The sequence below is a fragment of the Emys orbicularis genome, chromosome 2 (assembly GCF_028017835.1).
Source record: "Emys orbicularis isolate rEmyOrb1 chromosome 2, rEmyOrb1.hap1, whole genome shotgun sequence".
Classification (NCBI taxonomy): domain Eukaryota; kingdom Metazoa; phylum Chordata; order Testudines; family Emydidae; genus Emys; species Emys orbicularis.
Window position 1 is genome coordinate 36,955,482 of NC_088684.1, and position 10,067 is coordinate 36,965,548.

Sequence of the window (10,067 nt, forward strand, 5' to 3'; positions counted from 1 at the left end):
TGGAATCAAGTCACCCCTTAACTGTCTTTTTGTTAAGTTAAATAGACTGAGTTCTTTGAGTCCTTAACCTCCAACTGCCAAAAGCTGGGACTGGACGACAGACTATGGATCACTCAAAATTGCCCTGTTCTGTTCATTGCCTCTGAAGCATCTGGCACTGGCAACTGTCAGAAGACAGGATACTCTGCTAGATGGAGAATTAGTCTGACCCTGTATGGCCATTCTTATTTTCTTAGTCTACCCTTTAATCATTCTCATGGCTATTCAATGAACCATCTCCAATTTATCAACATTATTCTTGAATTGCAGGCACCAGAACTGGATACAGTATTCAAGCTCTGGTTGCACCAGTGCCAAATATAGAGATAAAATAACTTCTTTAATCCTACTCAAGATTCCCGATTATGTGTTCCAGGATTGCATTCGCTCTTTTGGTCAGAGCATCACAGTGGGAGCTCATGTTCAGATGATTATCCATCACGGCCCCCAAATCTTCTTCAGTCACTGCTTCCCAGGATAGAGTCCCCCATCCTATAAGTATGGCCTACAATATTGTGCCTAGATGTATACATTTCAGTTAGTTGTACTAAAATACATATTGTTTGCTTGTGCTCAGTTTCCAAGTGATCCTGATTATTCTGAATAAGTGACCTTCTCCTCCCAAATTTTTGTGTCATCTGCAAACTTTATCAATGATCATTTTATGTTTTCTTGTAGGGCATTGATAAAAATGTTACATAGCATAGGGCCAAAAACTGATCCCTGCAGAACCCCAGTGGAAACACACCTTCTCAATGACTATTCCCCATTCACAGTTACATTTTGAGATCTATCAGTTAGCCAGTTTTTAAACCATTTAATGTGTGCCATGTTACTTTTATATCATTCTAATTTTTTAATCAGAATGTCATGCGGAACCTAGTCAAACACGTTACAGAAGTCTAAGTACATTACAGCAACACTATTATCTTTATCAACCAATCTTGTAGTCTTGTCAAAAAAAGATATCATGTTAGTTTGACAGGATTGATTACCATAAACCCATGTTGATTTGTTTTAATTACATTAATCCCCTTTAATTCTTTATTAATCTATTCCCATATCAGCCACTCTATTATCATGCCCAGGATTGATATCAGAATGACAGGCCTATAATTACCTGGGTTATCCCATTTACTTCCCCAGTGCACCATGACTTATTGAAAATTAACCTTATCAATCAAATGAGCTCCTCATTTTTAAAACTCTTGAGATGCAAGTTATCTAGACCTGCATATTTTAAAATATCTAACTTTAGTAGCTTCTGTTTAACATTCTCTAGAGATACTGGTGGAATGGTAAGAGTGTTATCATATGATGAGACTACATCATCTGTTTTTTCCCCCCAAATAGAGAATATAAATATTTATTGACTATTTCTGCCTTTTCTGCATTATTATTGATAATTCTACCATTTCCATCTGCTAATGGACCAATACCATTGTCAGAATTCTGTTTGTTCCTAATATATTTTAAAAACTTTTAAAAATTGTCCTTACCTCTGCTGGCCATAAATTTCTCCTTTTGTCCCATTGTTTCCCTTATCATTTTCTACAATGCCTAACTTCTGATTTATATTCCTTACTATCAACTTTCCCTTTCTTCCATTTGTTATATAGCTACCTTCATTTCCCTCTAAACTAGGTCGTTGTTGTTTTTCTAACTAGCATGGCCTTCTTCCTCAATTGTGGCTCTTTGGGCATCTAGTAAGGTGTTTTTAAGTGATTCCCAAATTATCTTTCATATTTTTTTCTACTTAAATTCTTCCAATATTATGATTTGGCTCATAATTGTTTTCAGCTTTGTGAAATTGGCCCTATTAAAGCAGTGTGTGTGTGTGTGTGTGTGTGTGTGTGTGTGTGTGTGTGTGTGTGTGTGTGGAGTGGGGGGGGGGTTACATTACATTATTGGTCTGAACTGTATTCTGTTTGCACATTATAAATGTAATCAAGTCATGATAATTTGTATCTAAGCTACCATTAATTTTTACTTCTGTGATCAGTTCCTCTTTATCTACTAGGACAACGTCTAATTTAAAACTGATGTGTTGTAAATATAAGTTTAGGCTACAAAGTGCAAACCTTAACTAGATTCCAAATTGAATGCTATATATATATATATATATATATATATATATATATATATATATATATATATATATAATATGAATGAAGAATGCAAATATTCAATGCAGTGTCAATTCCAGTGGGTTTGCTCCCATCGTTTATTACACACTATATCCAGTTACCTATTCTTTTCATCTACTGCCATTTAAGGTTACTTATTATTCCCTGATTCATGGGCTGAATTAAAGATGTGGTTTGTTTTTGGCAGGAAAACTGAGGGAGAAAGGTGGTTATGCTGTGCATCAGTGTTATTTCTTTTTGGTCCCTGCAGTACTTCCCATCAATCTTTGGTGGACAGTCTGTGAAAAATTGAATTAGCTGTCACTGAACTAAGAGGTATATATGTGAATGACATGTTCAGATTAATTCCTCTGAAGCAGCAGGGTCTTACACTCTTTCAGATTGCTTTTGGCTTGCTTTTACATTTAATACTGTGTTTGTACTTACAGTACTGGCAGCACAGAGGTTTATTTATATGTTCTTCCCTGGGTGCTGAGTATTCTGTAAGCCCTGGTGCCATTCAAAGCCTATCTGGAGAACATCCCCATCAAATCATGATTTTAAGGAACTGATTTGCAAAGGGGTCTCAACCCATGCACTATCCCAACCCATCCTTTTATGCATGCACAAACATCTGTACTAACCCACTGTACAAATAAAATGTACGTAGGTTTTGCATATCACCTGCATGCATAGATATTAATGCTTGAAAAGTGTCTGCTCAACTTTGCATACACATAAAGTGGCCACTTTCTGAAAACTAGACACAATTTTCCTGCCATTTCTTCTTCCTTTCTTCCTCCTCCCTTTTACTCTCTTCTTCATTGCTGAGAACTGGGCCTGTTCAATACAATATATTCCCAGCAGAAGTTATGGGTAATGGAAGTTGAAAGAGTGTGTAGAATAAAATCCATTGACAATAAAAAATAGGCCACATTATCTAGTAATTTAATAGAACAGTAATGTTTATACTAAAGTTCTGGAACACATCTACACTCAGTAAGGATATCCTAATTATCCACTGGTCACTACAACACTTGACTGTAATAAAGTCACCCCTTCTTATTAAGCGATTAAACATCAGAGTAATTATTATGACATATTCCTTATATATTCCAGAATTTAAATGAACATAAGGGCTGGGGGGAGGAAAAGACAGGTATAAGAACGTAGAGTGGGGTATTGATATGTCCTTATTATGCATTACCGAACCTGGACATTGCATTAATGGGCTCTCCAGCAGAAATTGTTTATTGTAAAGTATATTTAAAGATATAATGATTTAATAAAGCATCTTTCTTTTTCACAAAATGAGAATTTAATCTGCAACCTCATGGTTGTTTCCTCACTTACATTAAACTTTTAATTTCATGTTTACCTGGTGAACGGAACAGCAGATGATTGCAGCTGTGATTATACCAATAGTGCTCTGTTGTTATGGCAACTAGTGTTCAAACAGCCCTGGTTTTCTACAACTCCTTTCAGTTTCTCCTACTGTAAAGCAACACACAAGGGAAGGGCAACTTTCAGAAACTTCCATAAAAAATTTGGCCAGTGCTTTGAACCCCTTTTTATTTCAAGTATGCTGATTCTTGAACAGGAATCCTCAGCCTAATTGCCAAGGTGATATCTATCAGCCTTTCCTGGCGCTGTGAGTGATCACACATTTGTAGAACAACTACATCATTCTCCAGTTAGTATTTTACTTAAGTAAATGCAACAGAACAAAACTATTTTTTTCATAAACACACAGAAATGCATCTAAATAGAGACAATTATGCCAAATATCAGCCTGATATTGTTGGTTAGCTGATCTTAATTTATTAATTTTTTTGTGTCACTGTTGAGTTTTCCTTCCTATTATTCTGGTGGAATTTCCCTAACATGTTCATGAAGGGCCCCATCCTGATCCTGTTTAATTAATGGACATTTTGCCAATGATTTCAGAAGAAGGATTCGGCCCATGGTATATACATTTTTCTGCTAATAAGTCTATTTTTTGTGACTGCCCACTTAATTAACTGACAGTAGGCACCTTTGCTAATGTCATGAAAATGTTTTCCTCTACAGAAGAGGTTCTCAAACTGTGGTCCGTGGACCACCAGTGGTCCATGAGCTCCATTCAGGTGGTCCGTGGATAGTTCCTTCTAAGGTGCGTGCCTGGGCAGCCGCACACAAGAGAATGAAGGGCCACCCACCTAATTAGTGGAGCTGCGCAGGCATGGCTCCACTAATTAGGTGCCTGGACCCTGGAGAAGACGCACATGTAAGGTGAGGTGGTGGTCTTGGGGGGAATAAGAGGTAGGTGGGAGGGGGCAGTGGGGTCAGAAGAGGGGCTGGAGGGAATTTGGGATGTGCAGGGCTGCGGTGGCCAGAGAAAAAGGCGACTTTCCCCAGCTCCAGGACTGCAGCTGCCAGGGCAAGATGGCCCTCCTTCCCAGCCCTAGCTCTGTGGCTGCTGTGGTGGGGGAGAGACCCCCGCTCCTTCCCAGCCCCAGCTTAGGAGCTGCTGCGGTGGAGGAGAGAGGGCACATCCATCGCATTAGAAAGGTAAGACTACTGATATTAATGTGAGTTGTGTATTTTTATTTGTAGAACAAAAAACGTTAATTAAGATTTCTTTTATATATTTATATATTTTTTAAATTTTTTATTTATTTTTTTATTTTATTTATATAGTGCTTTTATCCAAAGCGCTTTACAATAATTAGCTAACAGTACAAACAACATTTGGAAAGATCATTATGTGGTCCACTGAGACCCTCAGCAATTTTCAAGTGGTCCATGGAAAAAAAAGTTTGAGAACCACTGCTCTACAGTATGTCAGGCTGATTTGCATAAAATATACTGTGGATAATGTTCTTTGATATGTTACAACTGTAAAGTATACAAAACCTAATACAGAAAGGTTTATTTTGTTTTTTCAAGTCAAACAACAAAATTACTCAAGAAATTAAAAATAAGTCTGTCTTGTATCAATGAACTAGTGTTTGGGGTACAGAATAAGAGTTCTGAGTCAATCAATATGCAGCTTTTCAGCTCTGCTACAATAGATGTGCTCTTAACTTAGTTTCTTGATCATTTAAAGATGAATTATTATTTATAATGCAGCAGCACCCTCGGACAAGATTTGGGCCCTATGGTGCTAGATGCTGTAAAAACACATAGTAAGAGCCAGTACCTGCCCTGAGGAGCTGTCAATCAAAAGAGACAGATCATGACTATATGACCTTTTGCGCAAGAGGCAACATTTTGTTTTATTAGTCAAAGTCATTTTCTGGAATAAGCAAACACTGAGTTTAACATGGCTGCTGGTTTAGGAGAGAGTGGGAATAGAATGACTTAAAAGAAGCTACCTCTGAGCAATAATACTGAGTTTGGTTTCAGCTGTAATTTAGTTAATGGACCTCTTAATGGTTTTTGATGGGGGTTTGTGCTTTGCAGTTAATAGACTGTTTACATTTACACTAGATATTTATCACAGTTTTTGCAGCAAGTTATTCATAAATATGAACTGAGACATTACAGTTTTGGTGGTTATTTGAAAATTATTATCCTGTGGTTTTCTTGTGGGGGATTAGCCTATTGGTGACTGAGTCTGATCCTGTAAACCCTTACTCGTGCAGTTCCACTGAAGTCAATCAGGAAACTAAAGTGAGGAGAACCAAGTGTAAGGAGTTGCATGATGAAGCCCTTGTGCTTCTATGGAAAAATAGTACTATTATTATGACCAACTATAGCCTGAGCGGAGGCTTGGGAAACAAAGATTCTGGGACAAGTTCTTAGCTTACACAATGAAATGGAAGCTCTTATCAGTGTTCTGCTAGAAAATCTCATTTCTCACTCCTGGAAACCACTCACCCTAAGTTTAGACAAGTTTGTCCTTTAAAAGGTTTCTTTCAATTTCATCACCTGCAATGCTTCATAATGTTACCTGTATTTTTATCTCTCTCCCTCTTCAATATGCGAGGCTGTTTGGTGCTATCAAAGGCTCAGCTTTGGACTTTCATGAATTGCTACTGAGTATATTTTACTTCTGTTATGATCCTGGTCAGAGCACAAAGGATCTGTTCTTTTACAGTTTTCAATATTTAACTTACTGGTTTATAATAATTAATATTGTTCTGTATTTACTCTTGTGAAAAATACAGAGATGTTGAAATTTATTAGTTTATTTAAACATTCATGTTAAGATGTAAAAAGACTGATAAATAATCTAAAGAAAATAAACTAAAACAGGAAGAAAGGAAAGGTGAAATATGGAGGGGGACAGAAGATTAAAAAAAAGACATACAATAATGAATTGCGATTTTAATAAAAAGTTATGCCAAAATGTTATGAAATATCATAGGTTTGGCTACACACACATTTATCTATAGTGCAAGTACATAAATAGAGCTAAATTATACTGGCAGAGAGAAAGAAGGATGTACTAGCATTCTGAAAATATTTTTGACAGATATTAATTAAAACCAAGGAAGGAGATAGATTATTTATTGTGGTACATGGGAGTATTACTAGGAATGACAAGGTAACCAAGAAAGGGAAAACCAAGGTTTGAATATTAGGACAAATTCCTGACAGTGAGATATAGCTAAGAAATAGTCTCCCAATAGAATTAAGTTAACTCTTATTATTATTATTATTGCAGTATTTGTACTGTGATAATACCTAAAATGTAGTAGGAGCAGCACATCATCCCAAGAATTTACCATCTCGAAGGAGGTGGTGGTAGTTCCATCAGTTGGAGCATTTAAAACTTGAGTGGACAAAACGCTAGAATATATATATATATTAGAGAGACAAGGTGGGTGAAGTAATAGCTGACCTGAAGAAGAGCTCCATGTAGCTCGAAAGCCTGTCTCTCCCACCAACAGAAGTTGGTCCAATAAGAGGTATTACCTCCCCTATCTTGTCTCTTTAATATCCTAGGATCAACACAGCTCCAACAATATAGAAAAATGTATTGTAAGAACAATCCCAGACTGCCAGAAAAACAGAAGAATAACTTGAGTGTTTTCTCTCTCTCGTCTTTGATTCCATAGGCAGATTGAAATGCCCTGAGAATCTAATTTATCAAAGACTTGCATATTGAATCTCACCTCCCCTTTCTTTCCCCATTGCAAATTCATAGATCCACTGCTGGTTAACAATGTGACAAATGTTAAAAATAAAAAGTCAAAATTGCAGGCCCATTGCCTTATTTCACACTGTTAGGTCAATTTCATTTTCTGCAATGTCATGGTCCATTGAGTTTTATTTTCAGAGGGGTTTTAAGGAAGGGAGGGTTGGCTGATTTGTGCCACTTTTAAAATATACTCCTCAGTGCCTTGTTTTGCATGGTCATTTATTCTGCACCAAGAGACCATATAGCCACATTCTCTTCCAGTGGGATTATCACAAAACTAATGCCATTTATATGTTCTCCCTCAAAAAATTAAGCATCATTATCAACGTGTGGTAGGTAGGGAACAAGCTTTTTCTAATAAAAGCGCAGGAATGTGAAAGTTCCTCCTTTTCCATGTCCACTGGAAACTACAAGAAACTATACTGGTTATGAGACCAGTGAAGGGTTTTTTTGATACACGGTGCGGTGCTGCTGTACAAACCCGAAGTTTTAAAAGTGCAGACGTAGATACCTGCATTTCCTAATAGGCGTAAAAAAGCATCTTTTCCCAAGAGGAAAAAAGAGAAATAGACTATATATAATACCGCTTTGGTGCTAGTTGCAAACCCGTGTCCACGCATTTGATTAAACTCTTACCAGAACAATAAAGAGATTCAGACAGACCGTTTGTCCGTCCATCCTGGGGATGGTGGATTCAAATAACTGGTGTTTCACATACGTGAGGACATTTTCTATGTGCCAGATGTTAAGCTTCAGCGGGAATTTCCAATAACTGGGGCTAGGTTAACTGGGGGAATACCGTGGTATACTCATGAGAGACAGAAATGGCCAATACTTCATAGATCGCTAGGAGGAAGCCTTAACAAGAGATCTCCCCGACCCCTCGCATTTGTCTCATCGCGATGTACAGATGCTGTTTGCCGGCCAGGTTCGCAGCAGATCAGCCGGAGCCGCTGGTTCAAAGACGCTTGTCCTGCCGGCCCGGGGTCTGCGGCTCACTGACACGAAGCTCCCCCGGGGCAGATGCTACGGAGCTGTGCCCGCTCCTAGGCTCCGGAGGGAAGGAGGGACGATGGCTGGCCAGCCAACCCGCCCCAGCTCAGAGCCGGCGGGGGACCCCAGCTCGCCCCGGGGACCAAGCCGGAGGGAGGGGAGCGGGGCAGGAGCTGAGGGGCTTTGGCTGCGGCCCCGGGGACCGCCCAGCCCAGCACTCACCCGGGTGCGGCGCGCCCTGGTCTCGCAGTCCGGCCTCGGCGCGGGCGCTCTCGTGGCCGCAGGCCGGCGGCGGGGGCTCGGTGTCGGTGTTCGTCAGCCAGGTGGACTCGGTCTCGCGGGTCCAGCTCTCGTAGTAGCGCGGCTCGATAGCATCGGCTCGGCTCCCCCCGCATCCCATCCTGCCGGCACCGGGACTGCCCGGTTGCAGCCCAGCACCCGCCGCTCAGTGCCAGCGCCCCGGGCGCGGCCAGCACCGCATCCCGCCGCCTCCGCCAGCCAGCCAGGCGGGCGAGACCCCGCGGGGCGCCGCTCCCGTCCTCCCCTCTGTGCCCTCTGCCAGGCAGCTACCACTCCCTCCTCCTGCCCTCTCCCTTCCTCTTCTCCCCCTCTTGCTGCTCGGCCTTACGGTCTCCCGCCTCCCACTCCCTGCTTCCTCCGCCCGCCAGCCCCGCTGCTCCCTCCCCGCCGTCTGCGCCTCCTCTCTCCCCGGGATTTCCTGGCGGTAGACTGGCTCCGCGCAGCCCTGGCACACGCGGCAGTGCCTGCGGGGACGCCTCTGGAAGAGGCTCCTCAGCGAGTTGTCTGATCTCCGCAACTCCTCAGCCTCCAGCCCATGAAGAGGCGGGGATGGGAGAAAGCAGCAGCCCAAAGATGCTGATTCCCTACATTAACGGGTGATGCAGTGTTAGTATTTGGGGTGGGCAAACCTGGCAGGCACTAGCCATAACAAACCTTGGGCGCCCGGGCGGCCCATTTCATAAATCCACCATTCCTTTTCCTAGCATGCGAGAGCAACAGCGACTGGCTCCCGATTGCTGCATTAACTCTGTTGCTGCTGTTAAATAGGCAACATTTGTAATTCAGTCCACAGTAATCAGCCCTTTAATGCCAGCCATCTCTCCACAGCTCCTTCATGCGCTGGAATGAACACTTCAACCCCTTTCTCTCAGAGCAAAAGAGAACAAGTCACTACATTCATGAGTAAGGGTCACTAAGACTTTCACTGACAGCAGTCAGCAATCATATCTGCCATAGTGAATAGTGATAGAGGAGGGAACCGCTGAAATTAATATGGTTCTGACTCATTATTATTATTTGGTATTTATATTACCACAGCTCTCAGAGGCCCCCTTGTGTGGGGAGCTGTAGGAGAGAAAGGCTTTTCCCCAGATAATTTATCTCTTGTATAATCATTCATCAGTACAGGGTTGCAAGCCAGGTATAGGATACTCATATTTAAAGATCACCTTTCCTCCTAAAGCCCTTTATAAAAGGGAATACAAATTATTCCCTGGGATCACTTCATCCACTACTGAAATGCAGAGGCAGCACACAGCAAAGCTACAGAATTGTAGGCAAGGGAATATATCCAATAAGAACCGTGGGGAAATTTAGGTCACCAGAATATAATTAACAGTTGGAATTAGACACACTAAGCCACCTATGTCAGCAGCCCTCAAACTGTGGTATGAGATCTTTAATAAACAAAAGGGATCAGTTTTACATCTCATCCAATAGTGCCTTCTGCTTCAGAAGTGACTCAGAATGAAGAGTGCCAC

The 10,067-nt window shown here is 41.1% G+C and overlaps 1 protein-coding gene across 1 annotated transcript in view; it reads right to left on the reverse strand.

Annotated features, from left to right (window-relative positions):
- Positions 1 to 8,686, reverse strand: part of BAALC (BAALC binder of MAP3K1 and KLF4) — a 33,132-nt gene extending 24,446 nt beyond the window's left edge. The window contains exon 1 of the mRNA XM_065400216.1: positions 8,509 to 8,686. Within this exon, the coding sequence (XP_065256288.1) occupies positions 8,509 to 8,686 (178 nt within the window). The remainder of the gene's footprint in view (positions 1 to 8,508) is intronic.
- Between the last annotated feature and the right edge of the window lie 1,381 nt (positions 8,687 to 10,067).